A 25,449-nucleotide genomic window follows, 5' to 3' on the forward strand; every position below is an offset into this window, starting at 1 on the left:
GCCCCCATGGAATTTTATTTATTTATCACAGGGTCATTCAGTCTACTCTGTCTCTCCCAAAATATGCAGCGTCCACCACTCTTCATGAGGGGGTCTTTCCCAGGAGCTGCCTTCTCCACACCTTGTTGGTACATCACGCCCAGTGCGTCCAGCTGAGGTGCGCTGGTGGCAGCCCAGTCTGTCCACCCCACCTGGGAACAGCCTCAAGCCTTGGGAAGCCTGGCTCTTAGTCTCAACCCCAAAGCTGGCCCAGGGCGACGCTGGGGTCAAACTGCGGGGCCGGGCGCGTCCCTCCTCGAGGAACAGGGGGGTTCGCACCCCTCTGGGGCAGCCCGCCGTGACCCGGGAAGGCACCGGCTGCCCACCCAGGTGGGGGTCCGGGGGGCCTGGTGGGAAGCAGCGAGAATTATTCTGGCAGCCAAGGCGGGAAAGGGGAGGAGAAGGATGAGAAAATCCGGAGGGCGGGTGGGAACCCAGGGCAGGGAGCAGGGATAATCCACGGGCCTGGCAGCGGGCTCCCAGCCCCCGGGCGGGTGGAGGGCTCTCCCGCGGGGGGGCCCGGCGGGCGGTGCGAGCACGGGGAGGAACCGGGGCTCTGCCGCCGTCCCTTCCTCCATGCAGCTGCTTCTCCTTCCCAAGCGCTCCCTCCCTTCTCGTCAGGGAAGAGCCGCTTCCCCAGTTTCCCTTCAAGTTTCCCTTCCCAAACCGGCCTCTCGGCGGGTCCACCCGACCCCCGGTGCCCGCACCACCGGACGCTCCTCCCGCTCCCCCCCCCTCCCCCGGCGGTGACACGGGGCGCTCCGGGGACACCCACGCTGCCACTCTCCCCCCCCCACACCCCCCGCCGGTGGAGGGGGGCAGGAGGGGGCCCCGCGGGGATGCACCTGAGCGGGGGGAACCCCCTCCCAAGGCGGGAGAGGGGGGACCGCATCCTCCCCCCCCGCTTCCCCGTTCCCCGGAGCCTGGCGCTGGCGGCGGGGCGGGCCGGGGCGGCCCCCGCGGGGCCGGGCCGGGCCGGGGGGGGGGGGTGTGGGGGGTGTGGGGGGGCGGGCCGGGCCGGGCCGGGCTGGCGGGGTGCGCGGCTCCACGTGACTGCGGGGCCGGGAGAAAACCGGGGCCGGCGGCGGCGGCGGCCGCACTGCGCCCGGGCGGCGATCGCGGGAGGCGCTCGGCAGCCGCTGCCCCGGGGCTTTCGGCGCGCTGGGTCCGGGCTGGCTCTCCAGAATCATGGACTGTGCTGATATGCCTTGCTTGCTGTCAGTGAGTACAGCCCTCTTCTTCCTCGGCTCCGCTCGTTACTTTTGGTTTTCATTACGCTGCTTTATTTTCAGGGTTTTTTTGGGTTTTTTTTGTTTGTTTGTTTTTTTTTGTTTTGTTTTTTTTTTTTTTTTTAAAAAAAACTTTAGTTGGTTCTTATCCCCCAGCCCCATCGCGGGGTCCGCCGCCGGGACGCGAACCCGCGGCTCCCACGGCTCGCCCCGAACCGGGCGCCCCTTCCCCGGTGGGGCGAGCGGGGCCGGGATGCGGCGGCCAGCCGCCTGCCCGTGGGGGCTACCGGGCGGCGAGCAACCCGGGGCGAGGGGCTAATCCCTGCCCGCCGGGGCGCGCCCGCTGCCGCTCGGGGGCCGCTCCGCATGTCTTTTTGCCATTTATTATTATTTTCAACTTTGTTCGGAAGAGGAGGAGGAGGAGGGGGGGGGTGTTTGCTTCTCATCCTGACTTTCCTTGTTGTTTGTTGTTGCGTTTTTTACACCCCAGAGACACCATGATTCCTGGTAACCGAATGCTGATGGTCATCCTACTATGCCAAGTCCTGCTAGGAGGTACTAACCATGCTAGCCTGATACCCGAGACCGGCAGGAAGAAAGTCGCAGAGCTTCAGGGACAAGCCGGATCCGGACGCCGCTCTGCCCAAAGCCATGAACTCTTGCGGGGTTTCGAAACAACTCTGCTGCAGATGTTCGGGCTGCGAAGACGGCCTCAGCCCAGCAAGTCAGCCGTCATTCCTAGTTACATGCTGGATCTCTATCGACTCCAGTCCGGAGAAGAGGAGGAAAACCTCCAGGAAATTAGCCTGCAGTACCCCGAGCGATCAACCAGCCGGGCAAACACCGTGAGGAGTTTCCACCATGAAGGTCAGTGATGGGAGGAGGTAAATTCCCAGCCCCCGATAGCGATCGGGATTTCCTTGCGTTTGGAAGCTCACATTTAGAAGCGGGACGTGCCTGGCCCTAAATTTATGGGAGGAAAACCCCCCCCCCAACCCCCCCCCCCCCCCAGTCCTGCTGCGTGTGGGTGACAGGCGTGCTGCTCTGTATTTTTTCCAGCATCCTGTGCTTAACCCGAGCTTGACCATATTTTGAGGTGCTTTCACTTCTGTTGACAACAGCGAGTTTCCTTCGGGGTCACTCCCTGGGCTCGCGTGGATTTAATGGCTCTGGATCGGATGCGGGAGTAAAGTGAGGGCGGGATCTCGCCCCTGGTGTGTTTCTTTTGAACTATCAAAGCGATTGCTGCCTGGTTTTGCTCTTAAGAAAAAAAAAAAAATCCAAAAAAACCCCTACTCGAATTTAATACTTACAGCTGTGTGTTTATAAGGTTTATTCAATAGGCCCTTGTAATCTGATCCAAATGTTTCCTAGCGGATGTTTCTTTTCCAAAGTAAATCTGAATTATTAATCCAGCCGCATCATTACTGTGTTGGAATTTGCTGCTCTTTCCCCCCCCCTGCCCCCTGCGCCCCGTAACAAGGCACCTCTGTGCTCCGTGGCGCCGCACCTCGCCGGGGAGATGATTTTGGAGAGATTGGGGAGGCGGGAAAATGAAAGGGGAAAAGCTTCCCTGAAAGGGGAAGCGAGAGGGGAAGGGGTGACCGGGTCTGGGCGCAGGCGTGCGGAGGGCGAGTGAGCGGCGCTGGGCCGGGAGGGATGTGCGGGGGAGCGGAGAGGTGCCGGTGGCTGCCAGGCAGGTGAAGCGTGGCTGCGTGCTGTGGCTGTGCTGGGGAGGCTGTGGCTGGGTGTCGCGAGGCTGACGTGCTCTTGTTTGCTTTTTGTACCGCTTCCCCTCCCCGCCCTGCTCCCCTCCAGAGCACCTGGAGACTGTCCCGGGTCCCAGCGAGGCGCCCCGGATCCGCTTCGTCTTCAACCTCAGCAGCGTGCCGGAAAACGAGGTGATCTCCTCGGCGGAGCTGCGGCTGTACCGGGAGCAGGTGGAGGAGCCAAGCGCGGCGTGGGAGAGGGGCTTCCACCGGATAAACATTTATGAAGTGATGAAGCCGCTGTCGGAGCGCGCTCAGGCCATTACGCGCCTGTTGGACACGCGGCTGGTGCACCACAACGTGACGCGCTGGGAGACCTTTGATGTGAGCCCGGCTGTGATCCGGTGGACCAAGGACAAGCAACCGAACCACGGGCTGGTGATCGAGGTGACCCACCTCCACCACGCACAGACTCATCAGGGCAAACACGTCAGGATTAGCCGATCTTTACCTCAAGGACGCGGGGACTGGGCTCAGCTCAGGCCGCTCCTGGTCACTTTTGGGCACGACGGGCGAGGCCACGCGCTGACCCGTCGAGCCCGCCGGAGCCCCAAGCACCAGCGTTCCCGCAAGAACAAAAAAAACTGCCGCCGCCATGCCCTCTATGTGGATTTCAGCGACGTGGGCTGGAACGACTGGATCGTGGCACCCCCGGGGTACCAGGCATTTTATTGCCACGGGGACTGTCCCTTCCCTCTGGCCGACCACCTCAACTCCACGAACCACGCCATCGTGCAGACGCTGGTGAACTCCGTGAACTCCAGCATCCCCAAGGCCTGCTGCGTGCCCACGGAGCTGAGCGCCATCTCCATGCTCTATCTGGATGAGTATGACAAGGTGGTCCTGAAAAACTACCAGGAGATGGTGGTGGAGGGGTGCGGGTGCCGCTGACCCCCTTCCCCGCCACCCTCTCCTCCCCTTCTCTCTCCCTCCCGTCCCACCCCAGAACTGCTTGCTATAGCTGGACTCTTCTCTAAACTAAACGTTCACCTTGACCTTATTTATGACTTTATGTGCAAATGTTTTTGACAATAATGATCATATATTTTGACAAAATATATTTATAACTACATATTAAAAGAAAAAAATAAAATGAGTCATTATTTTAAAGGTAAATGCATTTTGTGTCTCACCTCTCAGGGTGCTGCTGAGGCTGTGCTGGCTGGGAGTGCAGCAGGGAATATATCTTCTCTCCTTCTCACCTTCCCTTCCCCTGTTCCCCTTTTCCCCCTCCCCACCCTTTTTCCCCTTAAAGGCTTTGCAAATTTTAGTCTTTCTATTTCTCACCGAGGTACCGCGGATCCCCCTGGGCTGGGGCTGCGCCACGTGGGAGATGAGGGTCCCTGGAGATTAAGAGCTGCTTCTCCCGGCCGCTGGGAATAGAGCCGACCTTGCTAACCTGGCCCAAGCGTTTGCAAAGCAACCCACCAAAAATGCATTTGAAAAGAAGGTGAAGATTTACCTGAGGGCTTTATGCTAAACCCAGTGGGTTTTATACCCTTCGTCCATCTTTCTTCAGGATTCCCCAGGTTTTAAAACTATTAACATTTCCCCCCCCCTCCTCCTCCCCTCCCCACTGGAGATTGACTTCTTTGGGAAGCTTCAAAGGTTTGCACGGGTCCTTTGAAGATCAAATCGCCCCATTACAATGCCAAAAAAAAAAAAAAAAAGATATCTGGAGCAGTTAAATATGTGTTAGCTAATAGCTACCTGTGCTGCGTCCTTTCCAAATTGCTTCCGAGCAGGAGGGTGATCAGAGCCGAGCAGGTACAGTTGGAGGTATCTAGGGCTTGAAACCCCTGGCTCAATCGCATCGGACAGACTCTGTTTGGCTTGGAAAATAGGGATCTGTGCCGTGGGGTGCGTGTGTGGGGCTCGTGTCCTCGGCAGTCATGGGAGTGGGAAGGGAGGGGAGTAGGGTGAGGGTGCATGATGCATTTATTATTTTTTTTTTCCTTTTTGCTTTAATGATTGAAGCTTTCCAACCCTCCGAAAGGGGCAGCTTAGTTGAAACCAATAAAAACTGGAGTGGAAAGCTTGCCAAAAGCCTTGGCTCCCTGAAGAGTGCAGGTGGAGAGATGGGAGCTGCGGGGGGAGGCAAGCATGGCCCTGCGTTTCTCTCCGAAACAAAAAAAAAACCATCAGCCCTCAACCTCCTCTGTACCAGCGAGGCTTTTCCACCCCTCCAGCACACGGGAGCAGGCCACAGGGTCCCCTCCGCTGCTGGAGAGCCTTTGAGTGGCTCGGTGCCTCCCCAACCGGACACTGCGGGGTCCCCACAGCCCCCCGGCACCCAACGAGGCACCAGTGGGTGCTTGCTACAGGGACCAAGCGTCCCCGGCATGGCAGGGCTCTGCGTGGGCGCACACCCCTATAGGGATGCACCTATAGGTGCTGGCCTATAGGGCCGTGGCAGATGGGGGGGATCACCCCACTGCTGGAGAGTGCGTGGAGGGGCTCGGGTGTATTACTGCTGCTGTGTCTCCGGGGGCCCCCTGGGCCCTGAGCTGACACTCTCATTCCTGCCTTTAGAAGGGAAATGTGTGGCCCGGGGCATCGGCGACCTGCTGCCTCCCCTTTGATGCCTGCATATCAGACATAGCCATGCCAAAGAAAGAATTTCATTTTGAAGTGGCATCAGCTAAAGGCGAGCGCCTTTCAGCTGCCTGACAGGGCAATTACACACATCTCTGCCGATCTGCCCCACTGCCGATAACCCCGGCTGCTGCGAGGCCGCTGGGCACGGCCGGGGAAAAGGGGGTCTCTGGGCCCCGCGGTGGCTCTTGGGGCCGTGGGGCAGACACGGCAAGGAGGGTGCCTTGAGGAAAAAAAAAATAAAAAAAAATCACCGTGCTTTTTTTTTTTTTTTTAAAAGTCAGAGACTTCTCCCAGGTTTGCTTCTCTGCTCATTGGTGCATCCCGGGTTGTCCTGAAGGCCGTGAGGGTGTTACAAAGCTACGCAGCATGTGCGCAAACGCCTCTTGGATTTAGGTCATTCTCCTCGTAGAAGTCTCCAACCGCTTTGCTGCGTTCCTGCTGCTTTATGGATGTGTTTATTTTGGTGCTTATTTTTGCATTGTGTTTAAATGATGAAATCGAAGCTTCAGCCCCGTGGAGGCAGAGGCACTTGCTTTTCTGTAGGTGCTGTGAGGGGAGAGGTTGTCCTGACGTGTAGGTGGCCTCTGGGAGATTTTCCTTTGCTTTGCTTTTCCTGCCCTGGCGCTGGGCTGTGGGTTGGTGAGATCCTACATGGGATGTTCTGCTCAGAAACTGTAGGAAAAAAACCTGACTTTTTAAAAAAAGTCAAAGTATTTCAATTTTGTAAATTTTCTAAGAATCTAAACTCTGGATATAAACCAGTTGACAGTAAAAGTGATGTATGTTACAAAATATTCATGGGTGCATTAAGCAACTTAGTGGAGCACGTCTAAACTTTTGCATTTAACGTGGAGCACAGGTTTCCCTCCCCACGTGTGTACATCCCTCTGTCCCATGCGGGTGGCAGGCTGACCTCGTGTGACCCGAGAGGCATTTAGCAAAATTCTCAATTTGATAAATCGTTTAAAAATAGGAAAAGACAAAAAAAATTGTCACGGAAACCAGAATCAGGTCCTTTTCTAGTTGCCAACTGCTAACCAGTGGCCTGTTTTTTTCCCCAGCGCTTCATTTTGTGCTGGGTTTTGCTGGTGATATTCAGCCCTGTCAAGGGGGAGAGGGGTTGCTCTGGGGAAGCTGCGTGTTAGGCGCTGGTACGGAGAGACCCAGGAATTCCACGCAGCATTTCTGGCCGTTGCTTTGTGCGTTTGTTGCAGCAGTCGTGTGGTTAATGCTGCGCTCTGGAATCGGCGTGATGACCGGTCCTGTCTGCTGAGTGCCATAGACACGCCGATTCGGCTTCTTGCTGGCTTAGCTGTATCAGAAACTACCTTGCTCACGCAGCAGAGAAGAGCTGGAGTGTTGGTTTATTCTCAGATAGCTGGTGTTTAGCTTTGCTTAAAAGTATGTCAAATATACCTGCTTTATAAATGCAATAATTCCTCTGCCCCTGGAACGTATTATTTGCAAATGTTCCTTATTTCAGAGCGAGCGCTTTGTTTGTGGCTGCTGGCACATCAGTCCCTGGAAGGTCTGAGATAAGGCGTATCAATTTAATCCCCCTCTTATTCAGTCCAAGCTGTGAACGAGAGAGGAACGGGTTGAAGGTGAGTGTGCAGCCACTTCCCCGCTATCCGGGTGGCCTCCTGGCAGCTGTGGCTGCGGTCCAGCATCCTGAGAAGCACGAGCTGGATGGTGGATGCTCTGTGGCTCACCGTGATGCGACTTCATCTTTGTGCCCGCCGCAGGAAGGCTGCGACTTTTCGTTCCTAAAGAGCACTGTCATGCTGAAGTCTGTGTGGTGTATGGATATAGGAAATGAGGAGAATATGAGGAGGTTTACTAACCCACTGTGCTTCCAACTGAATTGTTCACAGTGGTTGCTGGTGAGGGCCGCTGGGTCTTATGTGATAATGTTATTGCTGGAGCATCGCTGAGGGCACGGGGTAAGGTGTGCTGGAAATCGGGGTCCCAGGCTCTGCCATGTGTCAGGAGCTCCCCCCGGAGACTGTGTTCACCCTGATCCCATCCCCAACCCCTCCTCTCTTGGCTTGTAGGATCCCAAGAGTCTTCTGACAGGACTTTCTTCTCCCAGGCGAAAATTCGCCCCCAAGTCAAAGCTTACAACATCATTTTGAGAAAAGCTGCTGTTCTGGGGATGCTGTAATTGAGGAGTGCTGCTCAGACAGCCAGGCTTTGCTTGTAGCCACAGGGTCCGAGGCTTTGCAAATTAGTTTCTAAAAATGCAAATTGGTTTGGAAGAGAAGCACCGAGGTTTGCGCATTGCTATTCTGGGATGAACACAGAGGCTTTGCTACGGAGCCAGCAAAGGAAGACGGAGGCCCTTCTCGTTTTGACTGCAGTGCTTGGACACCTCTGGCAAACTTCTCGCCTATTACAGTAATGATTAGCACAGTCTAACTATGATGGCTTGAAAAACTATTGAATCTTGGTGTTGAGAGATGCTTTGTTCTCTTTATTCTGGGGTTTCATCGCATGATAGCAGGTCTGAAGGTCTTCCACTGTGCACCGTCCCTATCTGGACCTATCTCAGGACCCAAATGGGTATGAGGAGATACTACTGCCCTCCTATAGATAAGGATCTTGGGCACAGAGAGATGAAGAGACTTGGGCACAGTCACATATGGAGAGCAGGCAGAGCCAGAAGAGGTATCTGACTACCTCAGTCCCTGTCCTGTGATCTAGATACAAAACTTAGAGTTGTCTGGTCTTGAGTCTGTCCTTCTGAAGATGCATCACTTAACCTCAAACCAGTGGTGAATTCCTGCATAATATAATGAAAGGGGAGGCTACAACGTCCATGTTGGTCTCTAGGCAGGCATGATAATGACAGGGAGTTTCAGAAAGGACCCAGACACTGGGTATTTCCTTCCCTTCATGGATCCTGAATTCTAGTTTGGAAAGGTAAAATAGGATTTTTAATACATAATTTTCACCTGACTGCTTAAAGAAGCACGTCAAACTTGCTCCTTATTTGGCAGCAGAGCATCCACCTAGACACAAACAATGAAGGGAAAAATCCATCAATCAGTGCTTGCACCTTAGCAGAGCCCCATGAGGAATGAGGCCACAGGGAACTCTGACTCTGTGAGTCTTTTGTTCCACACAGCAGAAGAACACATGTGCTGGGACTTTGATTCTGCACGGTCCACCCAAAATTTGCCCTGACTTGGAGCCCCGTGCTGTTTTTCCCGCTGTCAGCATTTGTTTTTCCCACTGCCAGCATTTTTCATGCACTGCCTCCTGCCCATGACTTGACGCCGTGTTTCGCATGAGAACAGCTTTGCAGAGGGCATGGCCCCATTGACCCCTTGTGTCCTCCCAGGACTTGGGCTTGGCTTTGTGAAGAGCTGCTCTGAGCCCATTTGCTAAGCAATGGCAGCAGAGCCAAGGGCAGACCCCCTGGCATCTGTGTCCACCCAAGGCGTCATCCCCAGCCCCGAAGGTGTGCTTGGAGGGCAGACCACAAGGGCTGCTGGGACCTTTGGCACAACCAAAAGCCATCACGAGTAGGATTTCACCCTAGAAAGGACCTGTGATGAGCTGCCTCTTCCATAACATCAGGGAGCCAAGGAAAGCTTTATCCAACCCCAGCCCTATGCTTTGGATCTGTTCATACGCTACAGACACGGCTCCATCTTGACGTGCTCACCTGCTTTGGTACTCTCTAGCTGGCTGGTTGTGTTTACATCATCAGCATTTCTTCCAGTCTTCTCTTCATTCAGGTGCTGGCACATGATGTGTTTACAAACGCTGATTTTCCTTTCCACTCTTGGTCTGATTCCCCCTTTTCCTGGAGATCGCAGATGTGCAGATCCAGGGAGACCACACAGTTCCCAGAGGGGAAGTTGGCTCCCAGTTCTAGCAGATTATGGATGGAAAATGTTGATGTTATTCACAGAAAAAAAAAGTCTGTGCTAATTTTCTCTAAAGGTCCATCTAGTGCTGTAGGAGAAGGCAGGAACACAGCAAGCCCATGACAATGTTGTTCTGGAGAACCCACCAGCCTCCAGCCATTTACAGGTTGGAGCTTCCGGAGCCAAAATTAGGGTCATTGTATTTAATAGGCCAGCATGAATTTTATTTTTAAAATTTATAGAATTACTTCATAATTTTTTTCAGATCAACATTATTTTGTGCCAGTGATTTCCACAGTTTGCCTATCCATTCCTTTTGAACTGTTCCCTTTTATTTGCTTTGAAACCATCACCTCCTGGAAGGTCATAGTCATGCCCCCACAGTTGTCTTTTTGGACACAGGGAGCCCCTGCTTGCTGTTGCCCTTCTCTGTACCCGAGATCGTATCTCCTCTGCTCTGCCAGACCTGTCACCCTGTCACCTCTGCTGTGTCCTCACCAGGCTGAAGAGATCTCTAGGTCTTTGCTTTGGTGGAAGTTGGTCCTTGCTGGTGCTCACGCTTCTCAGTGCCATCTCCAGCAGTTTGGGCAATGGTGGTGGAGGATGGAGACCGCTGATTTTGTAAAAAGGTATTTGTAAAGCGTGCATCTGGGCCTACAAAAAATAATGCGTCACTTTACATCTTAAAGTTTGGGAGGGGTCTGGTTGACTGATGACAGTTCCGTTGCATAGGACTGTGTGTACATAAAATTTGGAGGTCCTTTGCAGCTTTGCACCCCCTTTTTTCTTCAAGCAGCGATGCTGCTCCTCCAGGCTCCTGAGCAGGGTGGGCAGCTGCCTCCCAGCTCTGTCCCCAACCAGTCTGGGGCTGGGCAGGGAGCCCATGCACTCTCCTCTCCAGCTAGGCTTGATGCTTGTGCTGGTTATGCCTCGAGATGATGCTGTTGGGTGGGTTCTGGCTGGAGCAGGACTTTCTGCACCACCCTCAGATAATTGCCTTTGTGTTGCATTTATGGCAGGGATTTAAAACCCCTTCTGAGCTCCTGTATGTTTTAGCTCTGCCCTTTCCTGATTAGATAATCTCACACCTCGTGAATGTGTTCGGTAACATGAATTACTCCCCTCATGCTTGAATGGAGGCTTCTTGTCGCTGAAAACTGAAGGCTTGGCTCAGTCTGGAGTCCCACAGGCAAAGAGCAAGAGATTTTCCAAGTAATCCACCTGTCCCTCACCTCTTCCTCCAGTAATACGAGATTATATGTTATGAAGTAATTGCCTGAAGCAGGCTGCACTGTTTTACATATTAGATTATATGGAAAACGGTAGGCATTTTGCATTGCTTTTATTGGCTTTGCTCGTTTTGTCTGCGCTTGTAATGTACACCTGCTATTTAGTACTGAAATCAGTGAAATCCTTCATGCCAAGATTAGCTAAGACATGCTAAATTGATTATACACCTCGCCGGGGTAACCCTGGACAGGACGGCTGTGTGAGAGAGGGCTCATGAGGGGCTGCCTCCTGCTGCTCCTACTTGCTGGGCTGGGGCCAGCTCCCACCCAGGGACATGCTGGGTGCATAATTTTTAATAGGGAATTAAATACAAGCAAACCCTCCACTTGAGTGCCACACTAAGCAGTTACCTCCAAAGGAGAAGGACTGGGGAGCTCCATGAAGAGCCACCCATGTACTTTCTTTCCTGTCTTTTGGAGTTTATCTCTTAAACCTCCTTCCATCTGGAGTATGTCGGGGTATGTGGGTGCAATGCTGTATGTGCTGCTCAAGCGTCAAGTGCTTCTGTGTGGTGCAGAGAGCTCTTCCTGCTGATCAACGAGGGGACAGAGCTGGAGCTGGGCAGAAGCTTGTCCCTTTGCTGGGGATGTTCTCGCAGCACAGCCCAGGCAGCCTTGCAGCACCCACCAGCCACCACGCCATCACCTGCTGCAGCTTTGAGCTTGACTGCACTGGTGGACCTGTTGCTTTCAGTCTGAGAGACCTGTGAGGAGAGTCTGCAGCTGTCATGATGGGTAAGCAGAGGTAAAATGCTTCTCCGGGCTGGCAAAAGCTCTTTGGGGAGTAGGGGGGGAATGGCTGAAGCTGTGGGTTGGGCATGGGGTTGGTGGAAGAACCACGGCCCCATTGATGCTACAGTGGCTTCTCAAGAGTTTGGACTCTGGGGACTGTGCCCTGGATTGGCTATGGGGGGAACCCATGCTGCTGGGTTGGTTGTGGATGAGAGTTTCTTGCTGTTGGTTTACATCAAAAAGGAAAATTATGGCTCTAGGACATGCTCTTATTCCTTCTTCAATTCTCATGGACCCAACTACCAACCTGAGCAGCACTTGCCTGCAGGGGTGCGATGTAGTGGTGAGATTGGGGTTGGTTCCTGCTTGGGCATTTGAATAAAAGAGGTCCAACCCAGCATGGCATGGTGCTCCTGTTCTTCATCACAGAAACCCTTACCCAAGGGCCTTCAGGTCGTGAGCAGGTCTGGAAGAGGCACTGAGCAAGACATCCTGTGAAACATCCTGATCCTTCCCACTTCTGGACTTGAGGGCATCAGAGGCAGGTATTTCTAGGTGTCATTGTAAGCGATTTAACATATACAGCTTGAGTAGTTGCTATTTATTTTGGTGTTTAAAAGTATTAAAAATAATCACCGCAGTGTTCCTTGAAAGACAGTTTGTAGAGTTGGACAGTTTCCCAGTAAGAGGCAGTCCCCAAGGATCATTTGCAAAGATAATATTTTTAATTTGATTAACCAACGGTAGCCCTGAGAGGGACCCACATGTGCCTCAGTAGCAGGTTGCACAATTTAGGAGCAAAATTTGATGGTAGAAGCAACTAAGTGTAGTGAGAAGGGCTGCACGGTGAGCTGAGCAGCTCTTCTCTTGGACATGGCAGAAAACAAAGACCTGGGATCTTTGCTGATCAGAAAACAATTCAGAGAGCCCAAGTGACAGAACCTGGGATGGATGAAGGGAGGATTTTCCCCTAGAGCTGCTGAAGGCGGAGCTAAAATATGAGTGGGTTTCTGATCCCTGCATTCATGATAAATTGTTTCAGACTTTATTGGACCAAAGGGATCTTAGAGAAGGATAAATGGTCTTAGAGAAGAGCCTGGTCTTGTTCTGCCAGGAAAATTGGAAGCTGGAGGGGAATTGTGTGTGTATCTTGGGGTAAATCCCAATGAGAGGGAAGGGCTGCTTCTTTCCAAGTAGGGACATTTGGGAAACTGGGAAAAAAAATTTCCAGTTATCAGAAGTGAGATCCCAGATGGGCCTTTTCAACAGGACTATCAAGGACAAAAATCTGTCCTTGTTTGGAGGTGACTCCTCTTTACCAATGGGAAAGTACAGTGTGATCCTCAGGACAGAAGAGAGCTGCTCTCCTCTTCTGGGGGGTCCCTACAGCTTTGGGCACAGGATGTCAGGTGAACACCTTACAAGGACCCAAAGTCAATAAGGGAGGCCCTATATTCCCAGGTGTCACCGCGGACATCACCAGCTGTGGTCAAAAGAAGAGCAGTCATTCTCCTGCTGCCAGAGCAGGAGATGAGGAGGACCTCAGACAAAATTATTTCTCATTGGCAGGATGGGGATAGAAATGCCCTTTCCTGGATTGAGGGGTAGTAGGGGGGACATGGGAAGGGACAGTTGCTGTTGCCAGCCTGACAACGAGATTTGGAGGTGGCTCATGGAGGGAGAAAGAGGGTGGGGGGCCTGCTGTGACTCCCTTGGGTGCTGAAAATACCCAGCATTACACGGCACGCTTCACGAATTGTTTTTGCTGTGGGTTGAATAATGGCTTGTAATAACAACATGGCTTGTGTGGCCTTGGGGCAGCATGGCCGCTGGACGGGGGAGAGGATGGCTGGATTTTCTTCCTACCTCCATCTGTGTGGTCCGGGGCGGGCCAAGTAAATGGCCTCATGCCTCAGTTTCCCTCCCTTGCAGGCCAGGAATGCACTCATCCTGCTGACAGTAATGGCGATAAATAATATCTCACAAGCAACCGTTATTTAAAAAATCTTTTATGGCTTCCCGTTAAGCTGATGACTGTTAATGAGGAGAATTAAATTCACTGCCCTGTTGCCATTAGACAAATATGTGCTCCATCTCCATCCGAAAACCCCATTGTAAATAACTGTGGAGGAGTGGAATAAACATTGTCCTTCCCAAGGCAGGGCCGAGCAGCAGGAATGAGCAAACACAGGTGTGGAAGATTTGTAAGCTTTAAAGAAGATTGGGGCTATTTGGGAATCAAATCTGGTTTTGGTTAGGAGCATCTTCTTCAAAAAAAATCCCAAACCACCAAGGAAAGACCCCACAGATGGGGCGGCGACGGCTGTCTGCAGCTGCAGCCTGGCCGTGACGGCTGGGGCTGGGGCGGTGGCAGAATCCCAACATCCTGGTGACAACTGGGGTGCAATGGTCCTGGCGTTGTTCCCACATCCCATCGTTTTGCTGCTTGGCATTCCCAGACCCCTGCTCGATCTGAAGCCCCATGTGGAGAAACCCTTCCGCACCGGGTCAGCTCCTCTCGGGTTGGTGTCGTTCAGCGTGTAATTGGGGCTAAGTCACTTACTTTATGTGGCAGGCTTTCCTTGCTGTCTTTCCCCTTTCCCTTTTGAAGGTGAAGGTTTTATGTGACTGAAATGTGTTAACGCTCCCATAAAAGTAAGTGAAACACAAGCGGACGTTTTCTTTTTTTGGGCGCAGATGTGATTGGTTTGGGCCTGATCCAGAGGCCGAGAGAGCGATGATTAGCAGTGCTGAAGAGAAGGGACGGGAAGTGTTTTCTGTAGGAAAATGTCATTTGTGGGGCAAAATGGGACATCTAGAAGAGCCAACTGTGTACCTGTGCTTTGGGGACTGGTTTCCCCCCTCCCTGCTCTCACAGCCCTGCTCTGAAGCTGCAGCAGGAGGGTTTGTCTCTACTGCAGAGTTAATTTTTCCAAAGGACCCTTGATACCAAGATCAGCCCATCCAGTAATTAAGGCTACCCAAAGGAGATTGCAGAGTAGAGAGTTTTTGCATGCTAAAAGAGGTCCTTGATACGGCGAATGCAGAGATAGGACAGTTCGCCCAGCATCCGCTCTGATGAGCTGTGTTTGTCCCTGTTGCTTTACAATGCAGAAGCCAACAGGATGTTTTGCACAGATCCCAGGGCCTCCTGCACACATCCGCTGCTGTTGGTTTCTTATCTTGTTCTGAACAACTCGTTTCAGACTCAGCAAAACCAGGAGCAGGGATGGGAGTAAGTATTTCCTGACCTTGTTCGTACATGATGACACAGGACTCTTCCTTTTGCTCCCTGGAAAAGGCATGGCCAGGCAAAGAGGTGCAGGAATCTGCCACAAAAATGCTCAAAAATCTTCTTCCATCCCTACTTGAAGAAGCAACCACTTGGTGGATAAATTGGCCACAAAAGACTGGTGGGACTCCATCATGTCCCGTGTTCCCTGAGGCTGGCTGGTGGCAGAACCACTTTCCTCATCTGCCGGGGACTCATGGTGAGAAGCATCTCCAAATGATGAGGCTTCTGCCTGGCTTTGGAGTTCACCATCCCTGTGGCAAGCACAGAAGAGGGAGGCCGAGGAGAGGGTGTCCCACAGCGCTACTGGTGCGTGGGACTCCGGGGAGGCTGATGGCTCCTGGCAGCATTCAGTTGGACTGTCCTCTGTGGCTGTGGGCTTGGGCCGAGCAGAGAACCGAGTGCCCTTTGTGCAACCAAAATGATGATTATTGGATCATTATTTCTGCAAGTTGGTATGAAGCCAACACATGGTGAGGTAAGGCAGCATTACCTACTGGTGGTGCCCATTGCTGCTCTGGATGTCTTCTGGGGTATAATAGAACAGAATAATTTCAGTTGGAAGGGACCTCCAACAATCATCTGGTCAAACCACCTGACCACTTCAGGGCTGACCAAAAGTTAAAGAATGTCAAGGGCATTGTCCGAATGCCTCTTAAACACCATGACAGGCTTGAGGATGTCTCCCCATCTCTGGGAGGAATAGAGTGGGCTCTTTGCAATCCCTAAACTCTTGGGCAGGTTGGTGGTCAGAGCACAGAGGGGATTCCCTCAGCCTGTGGTGGTGTTTTTGGGATTGCAGTTAGGGCTTGAAGCACCATCCCACGGAGTGAATGTGACAGATTTGTGCCTGATGCACTCTTCAGTATTTCCCATGCTCTTCTGAAACATGGGAAAAACATGACAGTAAAACTCAGATTCTCATGAAAAACCTTTCCCTTGCACTGACCTCATGCAAAGCCCCAGTATCCCAACAGCAGATGGCTTAACTGCTGTCTCAAAAGTGGGTTATTCATGCAGACACCTGTTTTGCAGGCACTGCCATCCTGTCTTCACACATCTCCTCCAAGGAGGAACTTCATTTGCAGATACCTCAAATATGGGACCTACAATGATAGCGCAGTGGCCTTGATCTTTGTGGAAGAACTGTCCAACTCAGATGTTCTGTATCCATGTGCATGAGCTGGGCGTCCTGTCTCCAGGACTGTGTGTGTGAAGTCTGACCCTTGATATTTCAGCCTCCAAACTACCTGCCCTCTTGACATGGGAGATGTTGCCTCATGAGCAAGAAACAAATGGATGGCCTTCTGTCACCTCAATCAGACAAAGCTTCAGTGATGTCCAAGGCACCAAGCCAAGCTGCCCCCTTTGCATCCTGGAGGTGGCCACCTCTCCAAAAACATCTACAAGGTACTCCATCCACAGCTCCTGCAGATGAAAGGACATGTCATCTAAGAGTGGAACAGCTTTGAAAATCCTCACTGTGGCTTCTGGGATCATATAACGCTTTGGCTCAGGTGACCCATGAAGAGTGGGCTGGGTGGGAGGAGATGTGGAGTCGTCCAGGCCAGCGGTGAGACTGCTCTCCACGGTGTACACCTGCATGTCTTGGCAAAATGGGTCCTGCGGCCTGGCAGAGTTTCCTGCTGAATATTTTGGCTGGATCTGTGAATTTGTGCGGCTTTTGTGGCATGGAAACTGCTTATAATTTATGCTGAATACAGCCCCATATATTATGTTGACAGTTCCAGAACATTATAAGATCATTTAGTCCTTTCTCACTAAAACCAATTTCAAACTGCAGGGTAATTATTTAATGATCAGTAGACGAGCCCTGCATTAAGCCCAGAATTAAGAAAAAAAATCAAAAAAACAACATACGACATCCCTCTTCTCCACCCCCAATCTCCAGCAACTTAAAACCCCAAACCTGGCTCATCCGATATAGCACCTGATGGCTGGAAATTGCAAAGGCAGTGATGGCTTGTGGGGAAACCACCGCGTGAGGTTCCAACATCCCAACTCAGGACAAGTGTGTGGCCAAGGTTGCCCAACCTGCGATAAGGTTGGGTGCAAGTTGAGGAAGATGAATTTAGAGATGCGTTTTAGGAGGAGCAAGAGCCTAGGTGGGTTTAGCTGGCTCATTCCTTTCATTCGCAGTGTGCTGGGACAAATATCCATATAGCATTTACGCTGTCCCTGTGTCCAAAAATGCTCTTAAGTGTCCACAAATCCAGAGAAAATATTGTTAGTGTAGCAGCAGCCTAAGGATCTCCCAGGAAGCCAACAGAGATCCAGGTTTTTTCTTTGAGCCCTCTTGAATACATTTCAGGGGATGGCATTTCTTCTCAAAGGAAAAAGATCCAGTGCTTCAGTGGTGTAAAACCAGTGTAACACCACTGAAGCCAGTGGCACTTCGGTGATTTACATCTGCTGAGGAAATGGTTCAAAATCCTTTGAATCAACACCTTGCTAATATATAGAAGAAAACTCTGTATCTCATGCAGCTCCTCCTGGGGTTTCCACCCTCCAACATGTGGTTGGGGACATCTCAGGCCCCTTGCATCTTAGCAGAGAAATTAGGCAGTTTCCTAAGCAATTTTCCTGTGCATCCAAGCAAGAAGTCCCAGGCGCAGGGATGTCCTGCAGGGATTTCATGGCTATCCATCTATTTGGCAGGGATGGCTTTATGCTATTTTGAAGCTTCTCCTTGCAAGATCTGTGTTCAGTTTTGGGCATCTCACTTCGAGAAAGACATTGAGGGGCTGGAGCTTGTCCAAAGAAGGGCAATGAAGCTGGTGAAGGGTCTAGAGCACAAGTCCTGTGAGAAGCGGCTGAGGGAACTGGAGGGGGGTTTAGTCTGGAGAAGAGGAAGCTGATGGGGGAGACCTCATCGCTCTCTAAAACTACCTGAAAGGAGGTTGTAGTGAGGTGGGGTTCAGCCTCTTCTCCCAAGTAACAAGCAATAGGACAAGAGGAAATATCCTCAAGTTGTGCCAGGGTAGGTTTAGATTGGATATTATGAAAAATTTCTTCACCAAAAGGGTTGTGGAGGGTTGGATCAGGCTGCCCAGGGAAGTGGTGGAGTCCCCACCCCTGGAGGCATTTAAAAGACGTGTAGACGTGGTGCTTAGGGACTTGGTTTAGCAGTGGACTTGGCAGTGTTAGATTTACGGTTGGACTTGATGGTCTTAAAGGTCTTTTCCAACCTACATGATTCTAGGATCTCCCCAGAGGTCTGAGCCATGCCCAAGCTCTGAGCATCCTGATGGGTGTCACCAGCCATCCCATGCCTCAGCCCCGCCGGCCCGCCTGAGCTTTGTTTTCTTGCCCTTCTCAAGAGCCGGCTGCAGGTTGTGCTTTTCCTCCATCAACATCATTGCTTTTATCTGTGCTGGTAGCAGCAATCCCCACCATGCAGGATTTATTTACATTGAAGGGTAAGTGGGAGGCTGTAATTGGGATGGGATTTGAAGAGGTCAGAAGGAGCCTGTGCAGGAAAACTGTAAATGAGGGAGGGCTGGGAGTTTGCTGAAGTTGTTACGCACAGATCGTTCCAGCTTCCACTCAGTGCCATTAGCTGGGGGTAAACGTGCCGTCCAGGGACGTATGTGTATACATTAATGGGGTTTTTTAAACAGACGATCAGTAATGAGCTGTTAATGCTTTCCAAGCAGTCTTTCAACCCCATGCTCTGATTTCCTTCGGCTGCATGGCGCACTCGAGGATTTTGGATCTCTCAGCCCCTGTGTGAGAGTGCAGGTCCCTTTCCATGTACCATCTCCATGTTCAGTCTCAGCCCCCCCGTGCTCTGTCCCTGACCATCTCACCTGTATCCAGCACCCTGGGGAGCCCCCGAGAAGGACAGGGGAGACCCTTCTATCCAGGGAGGGGGATGGCAGCCCCCAGCTGCACACGCAGCAGGCTTGGTGTGGCAAGCACATGGGTTTGCTCTTCAGTGGGTTAGGTATGGCCGGTGCAAACACGGCTGGGAGGAAGGTGTAGGATGAAAATCCGAGGAATTGTCTTTCCAGGAAACCTGGTTAAATCACGAGCTGAAAACTCGTGGCTTGAGGCCTCGGGTGCGCTCAGGAAAACAAGAGCTAAGTCACTACACCCCCTTTCCTCCCACCCCCGGCTCATCTCTGGGGTACCCTGGGGAGGTCACTTGAAGAATCGCACCAGTGATAGAAGCGGTAATTGAGGAAACTGATGCAAACGTGATCTCCCAAAAGGTTGTGTGGGAAGCAGATTTGGGAAGGATGCTCAGATAAGTGGAATTTTTGCTTTTGTGCCTTTCTTGAGCAACATCATCAGACCTAAGGGTTTCCTGTTTATTTATTCAATGACCACGGCTGTATTACACACATAGGAAATCACAAAAAATACCTTGTTTTTGAGGACAGGTAAGGTGGAAATAAAGGCTGCTATTTAGGCTGTGGCATATTGGCTGTGCTGAGCATCTTGTCTTGTGAGTATTTTCACACATCAGCGGAGTGAACACAAACACATCCTGCAAACATCTGGCTAGGAAGGCGCCTCAGCTGTGCTGAGCAGTACCAATAATAATAACAACGCTGCTCTGGTGTAACATAGAGCAGCCTTAGAGCTGCTCTGCTCTGAGCCAGGTAGCAGAGAGGCCCCTGCTCTGGGCCCTGGGATGAGCCATGGCAGAAGGCAGATGTAGAAATGGCTTTATACCACCCCGTGGACTGCATTTCACTGGTGTGAAACGGCTGTAGTAAAGCTTGGGAGCTGGAGTGGACGCTGCTGCACGGAAAGCAACTAGATAGCAACGTGTCATCAGCATCTGTTCCCCCTGGGGAGGTTTACATCCAACTGTTCTCCCAAACCAGCCTACCACGCAGCCTCCCCTTACTGCAAAAATGTGCTCAGATGACTTAACTTAATGACTTAGCTAAATTGAACGCTTTCCAGTAGCGCAGTAATGTGTTTGGAGAAGGAAGAGCTTTCAGAAGGAAGCTGTTCGCCCATCTAACCCAAACAACTTTCCATTGCTGATGGGGAGAGAGGAAAGTCTGAGCGTCTTGTGCAGTGAGTGCAGGGTACCCATGACTTCATTCCTATAGTGCCTGGCAAGGGAAGTGCACATCAGGCACGAAATCCGGGAATTTGGCTCTTCCCTACATTCCCTAGCTATGGGGCAACAGACGGTGGGAATGTGCAGTGAGTCAAGATGCCCTTGCAGTAAGATGGCTTGCGAAGAGCCTGATGTGTGTCTGCACTTACCCGACTGCCACCCAGTAATGCCAGCGGGGCTGGGCTCCCAGTATACAGTATTTCTTCCCTTTCTCGGGACTAACTGGATTACCCCATCTCTCCCTGGTGGATCACAAGCATCAGCTTGATAGGACAAGGGATAATGGTTTTAAACTAAAAGAAGGTAGATTCAGACTCAATATAAGGAAGAAACTTTTTATGAAGAGGCATTGGAGCAGGTTGCCCAGAGAGGTGGTAGATGCCCCATCCCTGGAAACATTCAAGGCCAGGCTGGATGGGGCTTTGAGCAACCTGATCTAGTTGAAGCTATCCCTGCTCATTGCAGGGATGATCTTTACTAGATGATCTTTAAAGGTCCCTTCCAACCCCACTGTGGTGGGTTGACCCTGGCTGGATGCCAGGTGACCACCAAAGCTGCTCTATCACTCCCCTCCTCAGCTGGACAGGAGAGAGAAAAGATAACGAAAGGCTCATGGGTCGAGATAAGGACAGGGAGAGATCATTCACTTACTACTATCATGGGCAAAACAGACTCGGCTTGGGGAAAATTAATTTAACTTATTACCAACCAAGTCAGAGTAGGATAATGAGAATTAAACCCAAATCTTAAAAACACCTTCCTCCCACCCCTCCCTTCTTTTTGGGCTCAACTTCACTCCTGATTTCTCTACCTCCTCCCCGTGAGTGACACAGGAGGTGGAAAATGGGATTTGTGGTCAGTCCATCACCCATTGCCTCTGCCACTCCCTCCTCCTCAGGGGGAGGACTCCTGACACTCCTCCCCTGCCCCAGCGTGGGTCCCCTGTGGGATCACAAGTCCTGCCAGCAAACCTGCCCCAGCATGGGCTCCTCTCTCCATGGGGCCACAGCTTCTGCCAGGAGCCTGCTCCAGCACGGGCTTCCCACGGGGTCACATCCCCCTGCTCTGGCGTGGGGTCCTCTTCGGGCTGCAGGTGGAATCTGCTCCCCCCGTGGGCCTCCCTGGGTGTGGGGCACAGCTGCCTCACCATGGGCTGCCCCACGGGCTGCAGGGGAATCTCTGCTCCGGGCCTGGAGCACCTCCTCCCCTCCTCCTTCACTGCCCTGGGTGTCCGCTGAGTTGTTGCTCTCACATATTCTTGCTTCTCTCTCTGGATGCAGTTGCAGCAACTTTTTTCCCTCCTTAAATATGTTATCCCAGAGACTCTCCCACCATCACTGACGGGCTCGGCCTTGGCCAGTGGTGGGTCCATCTTGGAGCCAACTGGCTTTGGCTCCATCAGACAGGGAGGAACCTTCTAGCAGCTTCTCACAGAAGCCACCCCTGTAACCCCCCTGCTACTAAAACCTTACCACGCAAACCCCATACACTAACTCATCCTATGATTCTAGGGTTTGTTTGAGGAAATAAGGAGTAGATGGGCTGGTTCAGTATCCTGGGGCTGGGAAGGGTGAAATCCTTTAGGATCTAAAAATACGTAACTACAAATACTACTTCAGTCGCATGTAATTGCTCTGAGCTCCGTGGGACTGTGGACAAGGATATTGTTTCACCTTTGCTCATGTGGGGCCCAAATCACATTTTAACAGATTCACTTGCAGTTTTTGTAACTGACATTTTCTGCAGCAAAAGATGGGATTTTGTCAAAGAATAAGGGTAAAAATAAATATTGCTTTGTCTTCTGAAACTGCAGAAAGACTGAGTGGTTTCAGTGCAAAATTAAAAATTTTAGTTTAATTTAAAAGTGTGGATTCTTGCATAGAAGTTTCCCCAACATTTTCATTCTACATTTTCTGTGATATTTAAAATTTTTAAAACAACATTTTCATTCTACATTTTCTGTGATATTTAAAATTTTTAAAATTTTAGCCAAACATCTAAACAGGTGGCATGATATTGAAGTTGTCCAGTGGACTGCAATTCTGACTTCTGTTCAACCCCACCTGATGCTTCGAGACTTTTTAAAAACTCAGCAAGTGTGATACTGCCGTGACAAGACTCCAGGTAAAAACAGACATATCAGTTGCTCCTTTTGGCATTTTCTTCAGATCAAAGCTTCAGGACTACTTAATACACAAACAAATGCAAGCATGTTTTTTTCCATCTTCTTTTTTCTCTCCTTTGTCTTTCAATAGGATCTACCTCATAAGAATTGCTGTGATTATTTAGAGTAAACAATAATAATAATAATAATAATAATAACATAAAAGCAATAACTGGTGCATCGAAGAACCAGTTATTTTTACTTCTGGCATAGGTCTTGTCTAAAGTATTTTATTCTGTTTTGTAATGGTGAGGTTTTTTACCTAATTTCAGCCATCTAACCATGGTGCAACAAGTCCCAGCACTGGTGCAGGTTTCCCAGCCACCATGGGGTGTTCAGGCTCTGCTGGAGGGTGACCATGGACAACAGCACCTCTTTCCTGATGAGATGAAGCTCCCTCAGGCTCAGCATCGTCTGCCCATAGCAGAGGTGGAATGCTCTGCATCTCCTTTTTGTGCTAAGCATGACCTTACACCAGCTCTTTTTGTCCCCATGACAGCTGGCAGAGCTGATGTCATGCTCCCAGCACACTGGACCTGGGCACTTGGGAAAGCCAAATTGCACGTGCATTTTTGGACTGGATGATCTTAAGGATCTTTTCCAACCTAAGTGATTCTATGACTCAGCAGCTTTCCCCTTCATGCAGCTCACTTGTGCACACAGAGTCGCCCATAACGAGGACCCAGCAGATCTGCAACCAGCAACACGATGGGCAATTTTTGCAGGGAATTGTTCACAGCTTGAGCCAGAGCTTAGTGCTGCACCCAAACCCCCAGAGCTCAGGGACAGCCTCTCCCCAGACTTGCACAGGTCTCCCGCCTGACTCTGAGCCGATAATGAGAAAAATCTGTCATACAAGTGCCAGGTACCAACCCTCCCTTCAGCCCAGCCCCAGCATCGCCCGTTTAATATGTTCAAGGACCACCTTGTCACTAGCAAGGACTGAAATCCTGGAGTGCCCTGGGCACAGCTTTGTGGGAGAAACACTGTTGACCTGTATATCACAGTTGCCATTTCACAGGCTTGATTTTTGGAAAGAAAAAGAAAAAGGAAAAAAAAAATCCCACCATGACGCTACGATGCAGTGGTTGTTTTATCTCATGGGGAAGTTGAATGAGGCCTCATAATTGCCGGAAGATTTATGAGACTGGAATTATGCTTGGCTGTTGCTGGCTAATGTATCTGCAGTGTGGATGTTGTGAAAGCACCTTATGAGACAACATGTAAGGAAACTTCAGAAGGTGTGTGATCTCTGGAGTCAAAATGAAAAAAACCCCACACCCCGCAGTAGGTCGATTTGTACGTGGTGTTGACAGGGAGCCATCGTCCCACATGGCCAAAATAAAAACTCTGGAGCTGACGTACTTGTGCTGCATCACATAAACAGCAGCAGGGTTAGTGTTCGTGTTTCAGGCTGCCTCTAATTCTTTGGGGCTTTCGCATGCCAGGGGACTATGTGTGAGTTATTCGCAAGCCTCTTTCAAAGCAGAAAGTATTGGAACAGCCACATGATTTTCTTCATTCAACATGTTCTACCCATGAGCCCAACCTGGTTCCTTTGGGATGGACTGGCATTAGGGGTCCAGATTCCTCCCCAGTGGAAGTGCAGTGGGATAATCCAGAGCCACACTAGTGCCTGGGAAAGCGTCATGGAATCCAGCTGGTTCGCAAAATGCATCTTTGCCCTGGTGCCATCAGGGTGACTTCACTTGGGGGCTGCAGTCTGCTTGGCATGAAACCCATAGCTCAGCTGCAATCAGGTTATCCTTGGATGCATTTACCCTACCACCCCATCAAGGCCTGACGATGTACTTCAACACTGTAAAGCCAAAAGCATCCCTGTAAGAGCATGGATGCTGTTTTGTGCCCTGACCCATTTGCACGTATTCAACTGGCTTGACCTGATCACAAGCCTACAGCACTCACCAGATTGAAGGACTGTATCTTCTAATTATTTTTTCTTTTGCACTTTTCTAAAACCTTTTTTCCACGCTTTTCTTCCCCGCAGCTTTGTGCAGGTCTACCTACCAGCCAACAGAGGCCACCACACCCACCCCACACTGTGCAGAGAGCGGGATGCTCATCGTGCCTTGCAAAGCATTTCCTCATTCTTCTGTGTCCTCTTCCACCGCATCTGACTACTGTCTTTGATTTTGTACTTCACAAGGTTAGAGAGTGCTTCTCCACGGCTGGTTTGCAATGAGATGAAAACAACGGCTTGCAGGTATTCCAAGAGTTGCATCCCTGACGTGTCTGTCTGTCTGTGGGACATAGGGTGGTTCTGACTGTAGTAAGACTGTAATCTGCCACTGTAATAAGGGCCTGGATGAAGGAAAAACAAAGCTGAAAAAAGTGTCTGTAAGACTGTGAGGAATATGCTGTGTTTGATGTATTTTTATAAGTATGAAAAAGGTTTATAGCATTTTTGAAGCCCAGCACTTTGCAGTCTCTGTAATCTTGCTTGCAGCTAACTGAGAATCAGCGCTGATATTTTTGCATGCTTTAGATGAGCTGTTCCCAGGGGAGGCAGTGCCAAGTGTGCACCTTGCCAAAAGGCAATGACATTTCAGTGCCCAGTTACCTCCAACCACCCACAGACCTCCCCAGCCATCGCCCTCCCATTCCCAGATTCTTGATAAACAGACTCTTTCAATCAAGTAATTCCCAAGTAGCCCCCTGTAAGCCAAGACAATTATATCTGTAAATACTCAATAGATGCGCCACATTTGGCACCTCTGAGAAATCTAGAGGTGCAAGATTTTTTTCCTTTCTTTATCCCTGGTCTTTAAAGGATTTAACTACAGACATTTCAGCACATTGGCTTGGGTTTTGTCTTTACTCTCTGTATTCTTAATGAGCTTTGGTGAGTGTAGAAGTGCCTCTCTCTGAGGAAGGGAACACGTTTCTGGTTTTGCTGGTTACCCCACGGTTTCACACCTTGTTTACAAGATGTGGCTGGAGGCGTTTGGTTTAGGGCTGGGTGAGGATATTAGAAATGCTTGAAATACATATTTGGGTAGATGCATAGCCTGGAGGAGAAGATGAGATAAGTTATATGGTTTTGCATAATACAGGTGAAATCTTTGTTGCCTGGAAGATGGGAATATTGCTGAGAACATGGAGAGATATAGAGCAACAAAACCTTAAAGCTGATCTCTTTGTATTTTTGTCTTATGAACTTTGAATTGAACTTCTGCACCGGATCTGATCTGGATGAAATATCATATCTGAGGCTGATCCTTATCTCTTAAACCTTTCCTTTGTTTCTTTGATTCTTTGGGCTTTACCCTCTTGTTTTATTGTGAGTGGCCCAAAGCTTTGATCTCGCAGTGAGCCCTGGCGGGCAGCACAGACCTTTGCT

The 25,449-nt window shown here is 50.8% G+C and overlaps 1 protein-coding gene across 2 annotated transcripts; it reads left to right on the forward strand.

The window, feature by feature from the left end:
* The first annotated feature begins 1,129 nt into the window (after positions 1 to 1,129).
* BMP4 (bone morphogenetic protein 4) lies at positions 1,130 to 4,146 on the forward strand. Of its 2 annotated transcripts, none has more exons than XM_074821628.1 (3): positions 1,130 to 1,260; positions 1,759 to 2,135; positions 3,087 to 4,146. In XM_074821628.1, the coding sequence occupies exons 2-3, from the start codon at positions 1,766 to 1,768 to the stop codon at positions 3,926 to 3,928; spliced, it is 1,212 nt and encodes a 403-aa protein (XP_074677729.1). In that variant the 5' UTR covers positions 1,130 to 1,260; positions 1,759 to 1,765; the 3' UTR covers positions 3,929 to 4,146. The 2 variants fall into 2 exon arrangements, with proteins under 2 accessions (XP_074677729.1, XP_074677728.1); XM_074821627.1 differs by having other exon boundaries at positions 1,150 to 1,256.
* Positions 4,147 to 25,449: the final 21,303 nt, after the last annotated feature.

Source organism: Strix aluco, chromosome 4 (assembly GCF_031877795.1).
Source record: "Strix aluco isolate bStrAlu1 chromosome 4, bStrAlu1.hap1, whole genome shotgun sequence".
Taxonomy (NCBI): Eukaryota; Metazoa; Chordata; class Aves; order Strigiformes; family Strigidae; genus Strix; species Strix aluco.

Coding starts and splice junctions, on each gene's coding strand:
- BMP4 (XM_074821627.1), top strand. CDS start 1,228: ATGGACTGTGCTGATATGCCTTGCTTGCT. Junction 1,257..1,758: donor GCTGATATGCCTTGCTTGCT/GTCAGTGAGTAC, acceptor TTTACACCCCAG/AGACACCATGATTCCTGGTA. Junction 2,136..3,086: donor GAGGAGTTTCCACCATGAAG/GTCAGTGATGGG, acceptor GCTCCCCTCCAG/AGCACCTGGAGACTGTCCCG.